This window comes from Chiloscyllium punctatum, chromosome 20, assembly GCF_047496795.1.
Source record: "Chiloscyllium punctatum isolate Juve2018m chromosome 20, sChiPun1.3, whole genome shotgun sequence".
In the NCBI taxonomy this organism is placed as follows: domain Eukaryota; kingdom Metazoa; phylum Chordata; class Chondrichthyes; order Orectolobiformes; family Hemiscylliidae; genus Chiloscyllium; species Chiloscyllium punctatum.
This window is the reverse complement of record NC_092758.1, coordinates 17,644,798-17,665,838: the sequence shown is the minus strand read 5'-3', so window position 1 is coordinate 17,665,838 and position 21,041 is coordinate 17,644,798. Positions and strand designations below refer to the sequence as shown.

At 42.3% G+C, this 21,041-nt stretch overlaps 1 protein-coding gene across 4 annotated transcripts in view; it reads right to left on the bottom strand.

The window, feature by feature from the left end:
- The window catches only part of rad50 (RAD50 homolog, double strand break repair protein), a 160,337-nt gene that overhangs the window by 118,158 nt on the left and 21,138 nt on the right, over window positions 1–21,041 (bottom strand). For 3 of the 4 annotated variants that reach the window (XM_072590430.1, XM_072590427.1, XM_072590431.1), the window contains exons 2-6: window positions 18,546–18,750; window positions 15,994–16,077; window positions 7,134–7,285; window positions 4,946–5,131; window positions 650–854 (exon numbers count right to left, since the gene is read on the bottom strand). In XM_072590430.1, coding sequence (XP_072446531.1) covers window positions 650–854; window positions 4,946–5,131; window positions 7,134–7,285; window positions 15,994–16,077; window positions 18,546–18,674 — 756 coding nt within the window. In that variant the 5' untranslated portion in view covers window positions 18,675–18,750. The remainder of the gene's footprint in view (window positions 1–649; window positions 855–4,945; window positions 5,132–7,133; window positions 7,286–15,993; window positions 16,078–18,545; window positions 18,751–21,041) is intronic. The other variant, XM_072590429.1, reaches the window with a different exon arrangement.

Genomic DNA, 21,041 nt, shown 5'->3' with positions numbered 1-21,041 from the left:
TACTTGAGCTTTGCTTGGTACTCTCGGACTGACTGTGACTGTTGCAGTCAGACATGCCGTAACATTTCCAAAGCTTTAATGTACCTGAAGCAGGACGGCAACATAGTGGCTACACATTACTATGAACAATCGGGTTGAATCATAAGGTCTGAAGATAACCTCAACATGGCAACATTCTGATTGAAATATTCCTCCTCCTTCTTAAGAAGAAATATTTAAGATTGGAATACAGTTACAAAAGAACCTCTCTGCAAAAAGCTTAGGACAAGAAGATAACCTTCTATTTATATTGAAGTGTTTGTGAAATTGTCCTATAAAACATTCAGAACAAAAGAAAGTCACTCAGAAGACTGCCTTCTGGTGTAAAAACACACCAGGAGAAAAGGCCCAATCGTGGATAACAGAAGTAATTAAGCACAGTATGAGATCCAAATAGGAATCAAGTATATAAAAAGAAAAGGATTAGGGAGGACAACTGCATCAGTCAGAAACAGGAGAACTGATTATTAACATCTACTATAGTTGCTTTCACACTAACTAGGGAAGACAAAGCCTGTAATTCAAGATCACAATAAGCTTCAACAGTTACCTGCTTTATTTTTACACAACATATACAAGGTGAAAAGCCATTACATATAAAGTGTATTACCTCCAAAGGGGCTATCTGATTTTCAATCGCGTGGACATTCTCCTTCGAAGCAGCCAGCTGGGTTTCTTTGTCTTCCAGTTGACCCCGAATCGTGTGGGCTTTCTCTTTGTTCTGTTTCAGGTACTTGAGCTCTGCTTGGTACTCCCGGACTGACTGTGACTGTTTCAGACGGACTTGCCGTAACGTTTCCAGGGCTTTAATATATCTAAAGCAGAACGGCAACATTGCGGCTATACATGGATTTAACCTCATTGTTCACAGTAAAGCTCTGAAGACAACTTCAACATGGTAACACTGATTGAAACTGCAACAGCGAACACGCAAACAGAGATAAAGGATGCATTTTCATTACAAGTTAACATTTTTTACATTTATTTCAGATTTCCAGCATCTGCCACATTTTCCTTTAGCATTCAGAAAGAAACCTATTTAGTGATATAACATTGTTAAAAATAAAATTAACTTGGACCAATAACAATGAAATTCACTGCTTTATATGCAGTTTCTGCTGGAAGTTAAATGGTTCTTATTCATGTTATTACATCTTAGATACTTTGCATATTCAGGTCAGGTTTCTCATCAGACATTGCACAGCCTTGTTACTGAAACTTTAACAAAAAAAAAAATCAAGAATAGATCTAAATTAGTATTTTTGATGTGGAGCAAAATTTAGGATAATACCAGTGTGACGGGAAGATATGAATTCTGACAGATCCTCCTTGACACTTGTAGATCAATATGCCTCCTTCAAGAAGCTCAATACGGTCTTGAGAAAATAAGAGTCTAGACTTTCACTTGCGCACATCATCGCAGGAAAACCACATTCCACCCATTCCAATAAGGACAAGAACAAGAACAAAAAATTACAGCACAGGAACAGGCCCTTCAGCCCTCCAAGCCTACGCTGATCCAGATCCTCTATCTAAACCTGTTACTTATTTTCAAAGGATCTGTACCCCTCTGCTCCCTGCCTATTCATGTATCTGTCTAGATGCATCTTAACTGACACTATCATGCTCACCTCTACCACCTCCGCTGACAATGCATTCTAGGCAACCACCACCCTCTGCGTAAAGACCTTTCCACACATATCTCTCAAACTTTTCCCTTCTCACTTTAAACTCATGACCCCGAGTAATTGAGTCCCCCACTCTGGGAAAACGCTTCTTGCTATCCTCCCTGTATATACCTCTCATGATTTTGTCGATCTCAATCAGGTTCCCCTTCAACCTCCATATTTCTAATGAAAATAATTCTGATCTACTCAACCTTTCTTCATTGCTAGCGTTCTCCATACCAGGCAATATCCTAATGAAACTCCTCTGCACCCTCTTCAAAGCATCCACATCCTTTTGGTAATTTGGCAACCAGAACTGTATACAGTATTCCAAATGTGGCTGTACCAAAGTCCTACACAACTGTAACATAATCTGCCACATTTGTACACAATGCGCCCCTCCCCCCACCCCGATGAAGAAAAGCATGCCGCATGCCTTCTTGACCACTCTATCGACCTGCATTGCCACATTCAGGGTACAATGGACCTGAACACCCATTTCCATTTACTGTACAGTTCGCTCTTGAATTGGATCTTTCAAAATGCATCTCTTTACACTTGCCTGGATTGAACACCACCTGCCATTTCTCTGCCCAACTCTCCAATCTATCTATATTCTGCTGCATTTTCCTTCAGCTTCTTTAGCTATCTGCTACTCTATCAATCTTAGTGTCATCGGCAAACTTGCTAAATCAGACCACTTGTGTATATCATATACAACAGTGGTCCTAGCACGATCCCTGTTGAACACCATTGGTCACAGTTCTCCACTGAGAAACTCCTTTATACTACTACTCTGTCTCCTGTTGCCCAGTCAGTTCTCTATCCGTCTAGCTAGTACATCCTGGACCCCATGCGACTTCACTTTATCCATCACCCTACCATGGGGAACCTTATCAAATGCCTTACTGAAGTCCATGTATATGACATCTACAGCCCTTCCCTCATTAATCAACTTTGCCACTTCCTCAAAGGATTCTATTAAGTTGGTAAGGCACAACCTTCCCTGCACAAAACCATGTTGCCTATCACTGATAAGCCCACTTTCTTCCAAATATAAATAGATCCTATCCCTCAGGATCTTCTCCAGCAGCTTCCTTAACACTGATGTCAGGCTCACCAGTCTATAGTTACTGAAGTATCCCTGCTCCCTTCTTAAACAAGTGGACAACATTAGGAATTGTCCAATCCTCCGGGACCTCATCAGTGTTCAAGGATGCCTCAAAGATATCGGTTAAGGCCCCACCTATTTTCACTTTCATTGCCCTCAGTAACCTGGGATAAATCCCATCCAGTCCTGGGAATTTGTCCACCTTAATGCTTTTTAGAATACCAACACTTCCTCCCTCCTTAAGCTGACCTGACTCAGAGTAATCAAACATCTATCGCTAACCTCAGCAACCATCATGTCCCTCTCCTCGGTGAATTGCCAGCGCAAAGTACTCATTAAGAATCTCACCCATTTTCTCTGACTCCAGGCATAACTTCCCTCCTTTCTCCTTGAATGGGCCAACCCTTTGTCTAGTTACTCTCTTGCTCCTTTTATAGCCCTTAACTCTGTTTACCAAACATATTTCATGACCTCTTTTTGCCCTCTTAATTCCTCATTTTAGATTGGAAGAATATCAAGAAAGTAGGACAAAAGCTTCCTGTGTTTTCAGTCACCTGGACATTATGTATGCTTCCTTTTTCCTCTTAGTTCGTCTCACAATTTCACCTTTCATCCATGTTTCCCTAATCTTGCCCTTTCTATCCTTCACTTTCACAAAGGCATGTGTGTCCTGCATGCTAATCAAATGCTCTTCAAAAGCCTCCCATATATCAAATGTGGATTTACCTTCAAACAGCTGCTCCCAATCCACATCCCCCAGCTCCTGCTGAATTTTGCTATAGTTGATCTTCTTCCAATTTAGCACTCTACCTCTTTGCCCATGAGCATTCTAAAACTTATGGAATTGTGATCACTATTCCCCAAGTAATCCCCTACTGAAGCTTTAACCACCTAGTCATTCCCCAATACCAGGTCCTGTATGGCCCCTTCCCGGGTTGAAGTATTTTCAGGATGCTCCTTACAAATTCTGCTCTATCTTGACCTCTATCACTAAGTGAATCCCAGTCAATGTTGGGAGAATGAAAATCTCCCATCACCACTATGCTGTTGCTCTTACATCTCTTCATAATCTGTTTACATATTTGTACCTCTATCTCACGCTTGCTGTTGGGAGGCTTGTAGTACAGCCCCAATATAGTTACTGCACCCCTCGTATTTCTAAGCTCTGCCCATATTGCCTCACTGCACAAGCCCTCCATAGTGCCCTCCTTCAGCACAGCTGTGACATCCTTCTACCTCTCTCTATCCCGCTTAAAGCATCTATATTCTAGGGCATTTAGTTGTCCTTCCCTCAACCAAGTCTCAGTAATAGCAATAAAACCATACTCCCAGGTACTAATCCAAGCCTTACCTACTACACTTCTCGCATTAAAACAAATGAACATAAGACCACCTGTCCCTCTACATTCATCGCCTGCTCCCTGCTTAGTCTTCCCCATTGTCACACTGACATCATTATCTAGTTCCTTACAGGCTTTAGTTCCTAACTCTTTACTGTCCACTAATCTCCTCATTTGGTTCCCATCCCCATGCCACATTAGTTTAAACCTTCCGCAACAGTGTTAGCAAAAGCACCCCGTAGGACATTGGTTCCAGTCTGGCCCAGGTATAGACTGTCCAACTTGTAATAGTCCCACCTCCCCAAGAACTGATCCCAATGTCCCAAAAATCTGAACCTCTCCCTCCTGCATCATGTCTCAAGGCACGCATTCATCCTGCCTATTCTTTCACTTCGACTCTGACTAGCATGTGGCACTGGTAGCAATCCTAAGATTACTACTTCTGGGGTCCTACTTTTTTTAAAACTTGGCTCCTAACTCCCTAAATTCTGCTTTTAGGACCTCATCCCTTTTTTAACCTATATCATTGGTGTCTATATGCACCACAACAGTTGGCTGTTCACCCTCCTCCTTCAGAATGCACGGAGGTATCCCTGACCCGTGCACCTGGGAAGCAACATACCATTCAGGAATCTCGTTGTTGACCACAGAACCGCCTATCTCGTCCCCTTACAATTGAATCCCTTCTGACTATAGCCCTTCCACTCTTTTCCCACCATTCTGTACCACAGAGCCAGCCACGGTGCCATGCAAGTCTTCTCTGGAAATCGGAACAGAAAATAACTCACCTGGTGGCTGAGAAAATTTCATCAAATTTCTGTTTCAGAGCTTTTCCTTCACTCAAAGGCCAGTTTGAGTCTTCTTGATGACAGAAAATGACATTGTTTAACACAGCTTTCGAGACACCCAATGCACTGATCATCTCACGGTCCATCTCTGCGCATTTTGAGCTCAAGCTGACCTTCTCCCCATGCCTTTAAAATCAAAAAAGACTCTCAATGATTTTTCTTACTCTCTCCTCCTGTACAGAACACCATCTTTCTCTTTCCACCCCAAAAAAAATCCATATTTCTCAGTCCAAAGTGGCTGAGCACCATGACATCTACAGGCAACTGAACTTTAGGGATCCTCACTATTTACTCCGAACTGGATTGTAAAGGACAATCACTGCTTATGGGCTGGAGGGGTTGAGGAGGAGAGGAAAATCAGTTAGCTAGACAGCTAGTTTGTGATGCAGGATTATGCTAACAGCCAAGGGTTCAAATCCCACACCAGTTTTGCTCCTGACTATGGTGACGACTATTATTATTTTCCTCCTCTTCCCAACAGGATAGTAAGGGATACTATTTACCCTTCCTTAAGTTGCTGTTCTTCCACATTTAACACAGATATGCTCCAAAACATTTGCAGTTTGCAAGAAACTGACCCCACACAGGGACAATCCTAAATTTCCAAATTAAAGATAGAAATGGCAGTCAAAACTTGAAAGTATTGGCTGTCATCCTCCAACCAGCAGAGGGAAGTGAAGAGTCTTTCTCTCTCCTTGATGTGGTCTCTTTCATCTGACAATGCCCAAAGGCCTATCTAGACATCAACGTGTGATATAATCTATTTCTTTTTACATCCATTTGTACTGTATTGACTGGTAGCCTGTCAAAATTGTAACATTTCAACACAAGATACTCCAATGCTGGTTATACTTAATTCTGCCTAGGAGCAAGGGCAGACTGTTACTGAGGTTTTTAATGGGTCACTCCAATCACTTCAAGGGTCATTGAACGGCAGTTTAACAGCCAGTTCTAAAAAGTGAATGGGGGAGACTCGGAAAAGAAGATTCCATGTTGTTAAAATGTGGTTATTAGCAATGGAGCTAGAGTAAAGGTGGGCTAATAATTCAACATGGGAGTTCAGCCCTGTAAAGCTCAGTGCGATGCAGTTTCAGAAGAGATCGAGTAACCAGGAGGGGAGCAATCTCAGAAGTAGGTCAGATCAGTAGAAACTGGATCTGGCAACAGATTAGAGGTAGATCTGGAAGAGTGTGCCTTTTGGGTGAGGATGTTGTCGACTAAGGATTGAACTAGTGCAATGAAGAAAGAAGATAAAATTCCTCTTGAGGGAGACAAAGCTTTAAAAGCTCTTTTGTGGCTCAAAGTGATCATTCTTGTCTGGATATGTTGCTAAGAAATTCAAAGGATGTATCTTGGTGTAAAGTTAAAAATCACATACCACCAGGTTATAGTCTGACAGGTTTATTTGGAAGCACTAGCTTTCGGAGTGCTACTCCTTCATCAGGTGGTTGTGGCACAACCATCTGAGGAAGGAGCAGTGCTCCGAAAGCCAGTGCTTCCAGTTAAACTTGTTGGACTATAACCCAGTCCAACACAGGCTCCTGCAAATCACGTCTTGGTGTAGCTTTCAATAATATTCGCCCAAGGGGTGGTCAATCACAATTTGTCTGTTAATTGATCTTTACCTCATATGAAAATTGGATGTTGGAGTTTAACTTATATACACACACACTCTATGATATATAAACACAAAGATGTAATGTATATACATATTATGTGTGCAGAGTCATACTGGACTCGAAACTTTAACTTTGCTTCTCTCTCCTCAGACACTGCCAGAAATGCTGAATTTCTCTCGATCACTCTGTAACTATTGTATATACTGCAGTGGATTGTTTTACTTTCCTAACCTTGTCTGACAAAGTTAGTTTTACTTGTTCAAGACCATGAGGTTTTTAAGCTTTACTTTCGTAGTACACACCTGATATATTAAACGTGGTCTAACTTTAAACAAAACCAAAAAATTACTGCTACTTAACCAGTTAGTAACGTAAATTTGGTAGCCTTGTCTGGGATCACTACAGTTTGCATCCTCTTAAGTCTTCAGCAATGTACAAAAGATAAATAAATAAATTGGAATGAATGATCGTCTGGTTGAATCAAGTTATTCTTGTTCAGTTGCACTCACTTCATTCGTGTGATCACCCCCTCCAGTGTTTTAAACTCAGTCTTTTTTCCTTTTTGCGTGCAAAGCATTGACCTCTGCACAGCCACAACTCCTCCATTCACATCTCGAAATTGTAGGCGGATTTGTGCTCGCACATCAGTCTCATGGGCAACCTTCATTAAAGAAAATCATTCATTTTATGGTTAGAGCTAATAGAGATACCAATAAAAACACATGCATAAAGTCTTCAAAGTTTGGGAGAAGATTTGCAGCTCGGGTGCTCGTTGTTGTGGTTCTGTTCGCCGAGCTGGGAATTTGTGTTGCAGACGTTTTGTCCCCTGTCTAGGTGACATCCTCAGTGCTTGGGAGCCTCCTGTGAAGCGCTTCTGTGTTGTTTCCTTTGGCATTTATAGTGATTTGTATCTGCCGCTTCCGGTTGTCAGTTCCAGCTGTCCGCTGTAGTGGCCGGTATGTTGGGTCCAGGTCGATGTGCTTATTGATTGAATCTGTGGATGAGTGCCATGCCTCTAGGAATTCCTTGGCTGTTCTCTGTTTGGCTTGTCCTATAATAGTAGTGTTGTCCCAGTCGAACTCATGTTGCTTGTCATCTGTATGTGTGGCTACTAAGGATAGCTGGTCGTGTCGTTTAGTGGCTAGTTGGTGTTCATGGATGCGGATCGTTAGCTGTATTCCTGTTTGTCCTATGTAGTGTTTTGTGCAGTCCTTGCATGGGGTTTTGTACACTACATTGGTACACTACATGAGCAAAACCAATGTAGTGTACAAAATCCCACGCAAGGACTGCACAAAACACTACATCGGACAAACAGGAAGACAGCTAACGATCCACATCCATGAACACCAACTAGCCACTAAACGACACGACCAGCTATCCTTAGTAGCCACACACACAGATGACAAGCAACATGAGTTCGACTGGGACAACACTACTATTATAGGACAAGCCAAACAGAGAACAGCCAAGGAATTCCTAGAGGCATGGCACTCATCCACAGATTCAATCAATAAGCACATCGACCTGGACCCAATATACCGGCCACTGCAGCGGACAGCTGGAACTGACAACCGCAAGCGGCAGATACAAATCACTATAAATGCCGGAGGAAACAACACAGAAGTGCTTCACAGGAGGCTCCCAAGCACTGAGGATGTCACCTAGACAGGGGACAAAACGTCTGCAACACAAATTCCCAGCTCGGCGAACAGAACCACAACACGCATAAAGTCTGTTAATAATTGTTACATGCATAAAATTGAAATCTGTATGAGGTTCATTACCATTTCATAGACTTGCAAACAAAAGCAGGGACCCCGGACTGAAGGGAAGGAGGGGCGTTTGGTTCTCATTCAAAAACTTTTAAATAAGGCTTGAAATTACGTAGTGCCTCACAAACAATTAGATGCCCCAAAGTGCTCTGCAGACAATTTAGTTACTTTAGAAATAAAGTCAATCTTGTTACTGTAAGAATTGCTGCAGTGAATTGCAGACAACAAATCCCCAAAACAGCAACGTCATCATGATGAAATAATGTTTTTGTGTTTTTGATAAATATTAGCCAAGTTACTGGAGATAACTTTCCTGACTCTTCTTCAAAGCAATGCTGTCAGTGCTGTTATGTCCACACACAGCCTCAGGTTTAATATTTTACTTGAAAAGCAACATCTTCAATGATGCAGAGTTGCAGAGAAGTGTCAAACTGGACTGCGCTACACAACGCCTGACATCAGATTTGAACCAAGAACTTTTGGAACCAGACATGAGTGCGCTACCAAATGAGTCACAACTGTCACAAAAGATACTGAACTTCAGCTCTACAGTTTAGAAAATTCAGAAGCCAGCAAAAATTAAAAGGGGCAAGCAAAATACGATCCAGGCAACTGGTTACATGATCAACTAACAGCTATTCATGGTTAAATACCAAAAGTAGTTTTAGAACAAATGGAAATAGGAGTAAACCATTTGGGCTCTCAGGCTTCCTTCAACTAGATCACAGCTGATCAACTTCAATACCATTTCTCGTTTTATTCTCATAATCCCTTGATATCTTTAATACCTAGACATCTGTCAACCTCTGTCTTCATGTGACTCAATGACTAAGCCTCCGCAATTTCCTCTGGGGTTGTTGATTCCAAAGCTTGACAATTCTGAGTGAAGAGATTCCTCCACCTCTCAATTCAATTTTTATTCTGAAATTGCATTCCTTAGTTCTATAACCACCCGCATCCGGGAGAAATGTCTTTCATGATAGCTGCCCTCTTAGACTTTGTAATGATTTTGTACACTTCAGCGTGATCACCTTAGATTCTTCCTCATTCTTAATTCTACAGAATATAAGCACAATCTCCTTAGTTTCTCCTTGTAGGTCAACCCAACCATCCTAGGGATCAGCCTGTGAACCTTCATTACCCCCCATCTTAAAGAGTATCTTTTCCTTTGGGTAAGGACACAATATTTCAGGTTGGGTCTCCATAGGTTGTATATAACTGAAGCAAGACATCTTTGCACTTGTTCTCAAATACATTTGCAATTAAGGCCAACATACCTTTTGCCTTTCTAATTTCTTGCTGCACTTCCACATTAGCATTCAGTAATCTAAGAACAAGGATACTCAGACCCCTTTGGGTATAAACTCTTCCCAAAAGTGAACAATTTTGATTGCTTCATCAAAGAAAAGATATACTGGCATTGGGAGACAGTTCACTGGGTTGTTTTGAGGCATGAAGGGTTTTGTTCTTATGAGGAGAGGTTTATTTGTACTCACTGGCATTTAGAAGAATGCAAGAAGACCTTAATGAAACATAAAAGATTTAGAGGGTGTGACAAGGTAGGTACAAAGGGGTTATTTCCCCTTGTGGGAGAGGCTAGGATCAGAGGACACAATCGCATAATGAGGTATTGCCTATTTAAGACAGAGATGATTAGCAATTTCTTCTCTCAGATGCTGTCAATTTCTTGCTGCAATTCAACATTGACTGCTTCAATGTCTAAGATGTTGCGAACGTTGTTGAACTTAGTGAAACCATCGTCAAACATTCCCACCACTCACCTTAGGATAGTGGAAAGATCATTGATGAAGGTGCTGGAAATACAGAATCCCTACAGTGTGGAAACAGGCCCATTCAGCCCAACAAGTCCACACCGACCCACCAAAGAGCAACCCATCCAGACCTACTACCCTATCCTATTATCTTATATTTACCCCTGACTCATATACCTAACCTACACATGCCTGAACACTATGGGCAGTTTAGCATGGCCAATTTACCTAACCTGCACATCTTTGGATTGTGGGAGGAAACCCAGAGGAAATCCATGCAGACATGGGGAGAATGTGCAAACTCCACAAAGACAGTCACCAGTGGTGGGAATTGAGGTAAAAACAATGACTGCAGATGCTGGAAACCAGATTCTGGATTAGTGGTGCTTGAAGAGCACAGCAGTTCAGGCAGCATCCAAGGAGCTTCGAAATCGACGTTTCGGGCAAAAGCCCTTCTTTGCCCGAAACGCTGATTTCGAAGCTCCTTGGATGCTGCCTGAACTGCTGTGCACCACTAATCCAGAAAGTGGTGGGAATTGAACCTGGGTCCCTGGCGCTGTGAGGCAGCAGCTCACTGTGCCACCATGCCACCCCAGCTGAAGATGGTTGGGCCTAGGACACTGCCCTGAGGAATTCCTACAGAGCTGTGCTGGAGCTGAGATGATTGACCTCCAGCAACCAGTACTATTTTGTGCTCAGTATAACTGCAATGAACAGACAGTATTGCTGAATCCCACTGACTCCTTGAAGCAGCATTTGACCTAATATGGCAGCGAAGTCAAGGGCAGTCACTCTTATCTCACTTTTGGAACTCAACATTTTGTCCACATTTGGACCAAAGCTGTAGTAAAAAGGTCAGACATTGAGTTGTCCTGGAGAAGCTCAAAGTAAGTTTCAGTGAGCAGGTTACTTGCTTTGGAAAAGCCACTTGATATTACTCTCGACAACCATTCCATCATTTTATTGATCAAGATTAGGCCGCCATGATTGTAAATGGTAATTTTTACTGGGTCAAAATCCTGGAATGCACTTCCAACAGCACTGTGATGTATCCACACACAAACCACAACAATTCAAGGCAACAGCTCACCACCGCCTCCTAGCGGTGAATCAAGGATGGGCAATAAATGGTAGTCTGGCCAGGAATGCAGAAACCTGATGAAGTTAAATAAAACATTAGCTGGAAGGACAAAGGCTTCCAAGAATGGAGACCCAAGCTGCTTTGGATACCACCATTCTGCTATGAAGATGGTGTAGGAGGGAGGGCTTCAGATATTTGGACAATTGGACTGCATTCTGGGGAAGGTGGGACCTGTACAAACAGGACGGGTTGCACCTGAACCAGAAGGGCACCAATATCCTGGGGGGTAGGTTTGCTAGCACTCTTCGGGGGGGTTTAAACTAATTTGGCAGGGGGATGGGATCCGGACTTGTAGTCCAGCAAGTAAGCTAGCTGTGTGTCAGGATGCCCAAGACTGTAGGGAGGCTGTGGAGAAGGTAGCACTGACAGGGTCTACTTGCGGACACGGAGATGGGATCAAGTGCGTATACTTCAACGCAAGGAGTATCAGAAATAAGGTGGGTGAACTTAAGGCGTGGATCGGTACCTGGGACTACAATGTTGTGGCCATCACGGAAACGTGGATAGATGAGGGACAGGAATGGCTGTTGGAGGTTCCTGGTTACAGATCTTTCAGTAAGATTAGGGAGGGTGGTAAAAAAGGAGGGGGGGTGGCATTGCTAATTAGAAATGGTATAACGGCTGCAGAAAGGAAGTTTGAGGGGGATCTGCCTCTGGAGGTAGTATGGGCTGAAGTCAGAAATAGGAAAGGTGCAGTCACCTTGTTGGGTGTTTACTATAGGCCCCCCAATAGCAGCAGAGATGTGGAGAAACAGATTGGGAAACAGATTTTGGAAAGGTGCAGATGTCACAGGGTCGTAGTCATGGGCGACTTCAACTTCCCAAATATTGATTGGAAGCTCTTTAGATCAAGTAGATTGGATGGGGCGGTGTTTGTGCAGTGTGTCCAGGAAGCTTTTCTAACGCAGTATGTAGATTGTCCAACCAGAGGGGAGGCCATATTGGATTTGGTACTCGATAATGAACCGGGACAAGTGGTGGGCTTGTTAGTGGGTGAACATTTTGGTGATGGTGACCACAATTCTGTGACTTTCACCTTGGTTACGGAGAGAGATAGGTGCACACAACAAGGTAGATTTTACAATTGGGGGAAGGGAAATTACGATGCTGTAAGACAGGATTTGAGGAGCATACGTTGGGAGCATAGGCTGTCAGGGAAGGATGTGGTGGAAATGTGGAACTTTTTCAAGAAGCAGATACGACGTGTCCTTGATATGTACGTACCTATCAGGCAGGAAAGAAATGGTCGTGTGAGGGAGCCTTGGTTGACGAGCGAAGTTGAATGTCTAGTAAAGAGGAAGAAGGATGCTTACATAAGGTTGAGGAAACAGGGTTCAGACAGAGCAGTGGAGGGATACAGGATAGCCAGAAGGGACCTGAAGAAAGGGATTAGGAGAGCTAAGAGAGGGCATGAAAAATCCTTGGCGGATAGGATCAAGGATAACCCCAAGGCATTTTATGCGTATGTGAGAAACCTGAGAATGACGAGAACGAGGGTAGGTCCGATCAAGGACAGTAGTGGGAGACTGTGTATTGAGTCGGAAGAGATAGGAGAGGTCTTGAACAAATACTTCTCTTCAGTATTTACGAACGAGAGGGACCATATTGTTGAAGAGGAGAGTGTGAAACGGACTGGTAAGCTAGAAGAGATACTTGTTAGGAAGGAAGATGTGTTGGACATTTTGAACAACTTGAGGATAGACAAGTCCCCCGGGCCTGACGGGATATATCCTAGGATTATGTGGGAAGCAAGAGAGGAAATTGCAGTACCGTTGGCAATGATCTTCTCGTCTTCACTGACAACGGGGTTGGTACCAGGGGACTGGAGAGTAGTGAATGTTGTGCCCCTGTTCAAAAAAGGGAATAGGGATAACCCCGGGAATTACAGGCTAGTTAGTCTAACTTCTGTGGTAGGCAAAGTAATGGAAAGGGTACTGAGGGATAGGATTTACGAGTATCTGGAAAGACACTGCTTGATTAGGGACAGCCAGCACGGAATTGTGAAGGGTTGGTCTTGCCTTACAAGTCTTATTGAATTCTTCGAGGAGGTGACCAAGCATGTGGATGAAGGTAGAGCAGTGGATGTAGTGTACATGGATTTTAGTAAGGCATTTGATAAGGTTCCCCATGGTAGGCTTATGCGGAAAGTCAGGAGGCATGGGATAGAGGGAAATTTGGCCAATTGGATAGAAAACTGGCTAACCAGTCGAAGTCAGAGAGTGGTGGTAGATGGTAAATATTCAGCCTGGAGCCCGGTTACAAGTGGAGTTCCGCAGGGATCAGTTCTGGGTCCTCTGCTGTTTGTAATTTTTATTAATGACTTAGATGAGGGAGTCGAAGGGTAAATTTGCAGATGATACGAAGATAGGTGGAGTTGTGGACAGTGATAAGAGCATTTGTCGTTTGCAAAGGGACTTAGATATGTTGCAGAGCTGGGCTGAGGAGTGGCAGATGGAGTTCAACCCTGCCAAGTGTGAGGTTGTCCATTTTGGAAGAACAAATAAGAATGCGGAATATAGGGTTAATGGTAGGGTTCTTAGTCAGGTGGAGGAACAGAGGGATCTTGGGGTCTATGTACATAGATCTTTGAAAGTTGCCACTCAGGTGGATAGAGTTTGTAAGAAGGCCTATGGAGTATTATCGTTCATTAGCAGAGGGATTGAATTCAAGAGTCGTGAGGTGATGTTGCAGCTGTACAGGACTTTGGTTAGGCCACAGTTGGAGTACTGTGTGCAGTTCTGGTCGCCTCACTTTAGGAAAGATGTGGAAGCTTTGGAGAGGGTGCAGAGGAGATTTACCAGGATGTTTCCTGGAATGGAGAATAGGTCGTACGAGAATAGGTTGAGAGTTCTCGGCCTTTTCTCGTTGGAACGGCGAAGGATGAGGGGTGACTTGATAGAGGTTTATAAGATGATCAGAGGAATAGATAGAGTAGACAGTCAGAAACTTTTTCCCCGGGTACAAAAGAGTGTTACAAGGGGACATAAATTTAAGGTGAAGGGTGGAAGGTATAGGGGAGATGTCAGGGGTGGGTTCTTTACCCAGAGAGTGGTGGGGGCATGGAATGCGCTGCCCGTGGGAGTGGTAGAGTCAGAATCATTGGCAACCTTTATGCGGCATTTGGATGGGTGCTTAATCTAGGTTAGAAGTTCGGCACAACATCGTGGGCCGAAGGGCCTGTTCTGTGCTGTGTTGTTCTATGTTCTATGTTCTATAACACTATTGGCAAACAGATCACATCTTTAATGTGCACAAAAGACTTTGACATCAAATGAAGTAAAATGAATACCAAAACTTAAGTAAAATTTCTTCTATCATCAGTTTGATCAATGCAAGTACTCTGAACCTAGTCAAAAAAAGATCATGGCCTGGATTACGATTCAAACACAAAAGTGTATAATCTGATGCTACATCAGTGCAATATGAATAGACTGACTCATTGTTGACCTTTGAGCTATGGTACTAAACCAAGTTCTTGTCTTTTGAGCAGAGCAGATAATGCCTCCACAATTTTGGCTGAACCAACATTAGAATATATTAACTCATCACCTTTGCTACACGTGGGAGCTTGCCATTTCTGAAATACGCCATGTTCACACACATGACTCTTCAAAACTAATACATCTGCAGCGGGCATTTTAGGATATCATACAGGTTATTTCCTTCTTTCACACTTCATGCTTTCGCAAATCAATTCCCTCGTGGAGGGAATCTCCTCATCACTGCAGTTACATGCAATAGCAAGATCAGTGTACCTTCAGCTGTCAGAGACTAGCTCAAGCTGAATATGGAAAGTAAAGTCACTGGCAAAATTCTAGCACAGGCTGTTCACAACTGAACCAATCCAATTTTAATTGAAATCGGATTGCTTAAAATACTCCAGTAAAACTTGAATACTACATACTCTGAATACTGTAGATTTAAATCAATTTATGACGCTAGTACAATGATTGTTATTTTAATGTATATCAGAAAAACAATCGTCTTATGATCCTCCATAAAAACAATGTAGCTCTTCGAATTGCAGGATGATTTTTACAGAGAGATGAGAATTAGGGCATGATTAGCACTTCACAGAAGGCTCCCAAGCACTGAGGATGTCACCTAGACAGGGGACGAAACGTCTGCAACACAAATTTCCAGCTCGGCGAACAGAACCACAACAACGAGCACTCAAGCTACAACTGATTAAAAATAACAATATATTTTTTGTCTCCGCTGTTATCAGCAAACTGTTGGGCTGTGGTTGATGATAAGAAGGAAAGCAGTCTTGAATCAAAGCTTTCATCATCAGGATTCCCAAATTGCACTCTCTATCAAACAGAGCAAGCCTAATATCGGCCTTACTTAAACACCAACGAAATCAAAGCAAACACAGCTGATAACCAGGTAATTTCAGAGAATTTCAAAACCACAACAAGAGAGCATTTAAAACAATGCGATAATCCAGGTTAAGTTTTTTTTTCAAAATGAATACATTGAAGGGAAGTAATTTGCCACAAGGTTAACTACAGCTGTGAAGTGTAGTTTGTGATTCGAAATGAGTGTGTCTGGAATTAGGTGGAAATATACGATTTCTACTTAAATGTCTGAACTGAAAAAATAATTAAATGAAAAAGGAATACTTCAAATAAACTAATCAATTAAAGATATTATATGCATCTTAATAAATCCACCCTACCTTTGGGTCATGCACAAACGTTTGTCCTTTAGTTCCAGGAGGGAAGTCACCTGTACAAATATACTTCAGGCACTCGATTATTGTCTGCAACATTTGAAAAGGGTAAAACAATATAAAATGAATGTCTTATTCTATAAGACGAAGTCATTTTAAGACAATTCTTCAAAGTATTTTTCTGATAAATTAGCATTCAAGACAAAAAGAGTCAAACAAGTGCTGCTATTTAGAGGAAAGTCTACAGGTTTGTTTCTCCATCAGAAACTCTTCAATTATGTTGAAATTAACTGATTACATCACTATTGTAATCCACAATGGTTTGGTTGCATGCTCTGTGGACAAATTGGTTTCCAAGGGTGTTTAATTGCTGGCTTGACACTGATCCAATCCTGAAGCCCCTACTTTAACAATGGTCAAAGTGATTAAGTGACCCCAATGCTCTCCTCTCTCCCCTCAGTTCCTCTGCTTCCACTGAATTGCAATCACTTCTTCTTTCGTTCATTGCCAACACTCAAAATCTACAGCCTTCATTTTCCTCTCAGTAACTTCTGCAACCGTATCCTCTTATTACACTCAACATGGCTCCCATTTGCTGCACGCCTTCAATCCAGGAACTCCCAGAACGTAGTTCACTTCCTCTTAGTAAAAGCTACAGACATTCATATTCAGGAACCTGTCTGGTGGAAAAGAAAGGAACCATTTTGTATTAAACAATTGTGGGGGCAATAGTTCCCTAGCAATAGTTCCCAACATCTCAACCAATCAGTGTCCTTTTCTCATGCAATATAAATTCTGGCTGCCTTTGAAATTTGGCATTCTTGCATCGGTCCTGCTGAAAGCAAAATTAAAGTAGTAATATTGTGAGGTAGGAGCAGAAGTAGGCCATCCTGCCCATCAGAGCTGAAAATGTGTTGCTGGAAAAGCGCAGCAGGTCAGGCAGCATCCAAGGAGCAGGAGAATCGACGTTTCAGGCATAAGCCCTTCTTCGGGCTCATGCCCGAAACGTCTATTCTCCTGCTCTTTGGATGCTGCCTGACCTGCTGCGCTTTTCCAGCAACGCATTTTCAGCTCTGATCTCGAGCATCTGCGGTCCTCACTTTCTCCCATTCTGCCCATCAGGTTGGCTCTGCCATTCAATGTGATCATGGCTTATCTATGAATCTACAACTCCCTAATGACTGCTTTGACAGGATGTCCCTTTCCTCAGCAACACTGAAATGGTGTACTAACAAGTGATAAAAAGTAAGTATTTTGGTAAGTAGTTAAGAACATCACTTACAGGAGACAATGTGCAGGTACATAGATCTTTAAAATGTCACGAGCAGGTGTGGAAAATAATCAAGAGATCAAATGGAACACTGGCCTTTATATGGAGAGAATTGGAGTACAAGGATCCTGACATTATACCGCAGTTGCAGAAGACCCTGACTGGAGTCCATTTAGAGTACTGAGAGCAGATCTGGGTGTCAGACCTTGGGAAGAATAAAGGGACCATGGTGGTGGTAGAATGTACATTTGCAAGAATGTCAAGAGTTAAGTAATGAGGAGAACTTACACAAATTAAATCTATTTTCTCTGGAATTCAGAAGATTAAGGGGTGACCTGATTGAGATCTGCAAGATATTAACAGGAAAAGACAGGATAGATAAAGATAACCTATTTTCACTGGTTAGGGATTCCAGAACTAGGGGACATAGTTAAAAGTTAGGGGTAGACTCTTCAAGAGCGAAGTTGAAAAGCACTTCTATATACAAAGGGTGGTAGATGCTTGAACACACTTCCAAAAACTGAAGTGGATGCTGGATCAATTGTTAATTTTATATTTGAGATAGGTAATTTTTCTATTAAGCAAGGGTATTAAAGGATACGAACCAAAAGGCAGGTATATGGAATTGAGCCACAGATCAGCCATGATCCCATTGAATGACAGTACAGGCTAGAGGGGCTGAATGGCAGTACAGGCTAGAGAGGCTGAATGGCAGTACAGGCTAGAGAGGCTGAATGGCCTACTCCTATTCAACATTCCTTATGCTGGAAATCTCAATTTGGCATTCGACTATTACTTTAAACAAGCTCACAGAACAGCAAACAAATCATATTCTGCACGCTTGTTACAAAATGGAACAGCTCAAAACATGAAACTCTGTCCAAAATGCAAAAGAATTCAGTTATTTATTTCCACGTTATCCAATTTCAGTAAACTAAGTCGTACAGAAGATGAAGAATAGACTGCACTACACTATTTTTCTTTTCTCACATCAACTATTGTTGCGGGTTGAAGAGGGGATTCCCAACTCACTGGTAGCTGGCACCATAATGTGACAATGTAAATTCAGTGCAAGCAGGGTCATTCTCACCCCTGGAAAAGAAAGGTATGTGACATGGATTCAGTTATCTACCAATCTAGGCTGGATTTTAGTTTACCCTCCAGGAGATCACTTATTTCATCAGTTTAGGCTACCCTGTTTCAGCTTGAATAACTCACATTGGATTAAATTCCTGCATTTGTTGCGTGGCCCAAATTCAATTTGTTATATTCCTGCTGTAGAACTTACCGTTTTGCCAGCGCCATTTGGTCCCACCAGAACAGTTAATGGAGTGTAGAAGGCGATAACCTGCTTGCTCTTGTCATCTATCCCAAAGCTCCTCACACCTTGAATACTCATCTTCTCAATTTTAGACATCTTGGCGGTCTTCAATTTTCTATCACTTCTGATCTCGTAAATAAATGATGCAGCACCTAAAATGAGGGGTAATTCACTTGACAGAAAAAAAAGAACCACAATTTGTTGCCAATTTTCATTCAAATGAGCACCAAGAGACCTCTCTTGATGAGAGTATCAATATGGTCTGTAGTGCAGTTAATTGAGGCATACTACATGTCACAAAGCTCCCTCACATTGGGAACATACAAATTAGGGGCAGTCCAATTGATCGCAAGAGCCTTTTCCAATAGTTGATCTGATGTGGCCTCAGCTCAATTCTCCAAGTCCCTATACCCTTCCATGCCTTTGCCAAGCAACAGAGCCTTAAAATTATTCAATGGCTATGCCTCCACTGGAAGATGTACTGGGGAAAGAAATTCCAAGGACCAGCAATCCACAAAGGGAAATGTTTTCCTTTCTTTCCCATCTCAAATGGAACACCCCTTACTTTTAAATCTTTTGATCTAGCCCATTATTCTAGCCATGAAATAGATGGGAAAAATGGACTGAATACAATTGACTAAAGCACCATTTTTTCAATTTGGGCAAAAGGCTTTAGCAATATTCAGAGACACTGGGCCAAATGCTACTTTATAAAAGGTGTCAAAACATTTCCTTGAGAGCAAATCAGTGACAGTATTCAGAAGGAAAGAAAACTCCAGCTCCTCCCACAACAATTCACCAGTAAATTGTCAGGATACCAAAAGACAAAGAGAACACAAAAAGTCATAGAATCCATCCCCATCTTGGAAGAAAGGGCTGAAAAAAGACAGGTTCCACATTCCAGGTTTGCAACCCCTTGAGGATGCAGATTCAGGGAGGGATTGAATTCATATGGTTAAATGATTGAAGGATTCAACAGGCACTGATTGCATAAAAGATTGTTGTTCCTTCACCGTCACTTGCTCAAAATCTTCGAACTCCCTCCTGAACAGCAATGAATGTCATTGGATGCGAATTTAGGGTGTGGTTAGTAAGTTTGTGTGGTATAGTGAAAAATAAAGGAGGTTATCTGGGAATGCTCGAGGTCTTAATCAACTGGCCCAATGTGCTGAGGAATGGCAGATGGAGTTTAATTTAGATAAATGCAAAGTGTTTCATTTTGGTGAAGCAAACTGCATTAGGACTTACACAGTCAATGGTCAGGCTTTCGACAGTGTTACAGAAGAAAGAGATCTAGGGCTACAGGTTCATAGCTTCTTGAAAATGGAGTCACAGATAGACAGACCAGTGAAGACAGCTTTCAATATGCGAGCTTTCATTGATCAGAGCACTAAGTATAGAAGATGGAAAATCTTGTTGCAGCTGTACAAGACGTTGGCAAAGCCACATTCAGAGTAGTGCATAGAGTTCTAATTTTTTTGATAGCCCTACTATTAAAAAATGATACTATTAAACTAGAAAAAGAGTGCAGAAAAGATTTACAAAGGATGCTACCAGGACTGGGAGGTTTGTGTTAGAAGGAGAAGTTGGCTAGGCTGGGACTCCTTTCCCTGGTGCGTAGGAGACCGAACAGTGGCCTTATAGATGGATTTAAGTTGTGAGAGGCATTGATAAGGTAAACAGCAGTCAACTTTTCCCTACGGTAGGGGAGATGGACACCAGTCATTTGCAAGTTTTTAAAAACATAAGATTAATTGGCAAGCACTTTAAAGGAATGTCCAACCACATTGGTAGATGGTGCTACAAAAGATCAAGCATGATTCGACTGACTGACTGACTGGAGTAAGTGGAAGCCCAGGGAGTCTGTCCTACATGATCCATTAGCTGATATCGGCTGGGGAAAACAAAGAGGGAGCTCCTAGATCAAAGGAAACATTTCCCAGGGATTCCCAGATCTGAAACTAGAACATGTGCACGCAACAGTAAAGATTTAGCTAATTACGTTTTACACAAACCTTATTGGGAAATGTACAACTATTATAATTCCCCTCTGTGGCTCATCAGACTGTCTTCTCATTCAATGCTAGGAAGTCCATTTAGTCACTATTCATCATCAATGTGAATCTAACAGCATCATTGTAACCAATACCTATTTGCATCAGTCACTAGTTTTCGTCCCCCCAAATGTCACATGAAAGGGGAAAGTCACTATATACAGTACACACTTAAATTTACACTGACAGTGGACAGGAGAGTACTGATACTGGATTAGTGGTGCTGGAAGAGCACAGCAGTTCAGGCAGCATCCAACGAGCAGCGAAATCGACGTTTCGGACAAAAGCCCTTCATCAGGGCTTTTGTCCGAAACGTCGATTTCGCTGCTCGTTGGATGCTGCCTGAACTGCTGTGCTCTTCCAGCACCACTAATCCAGTATTTGCTTTCCAGCATCTGCAGTCATTGTT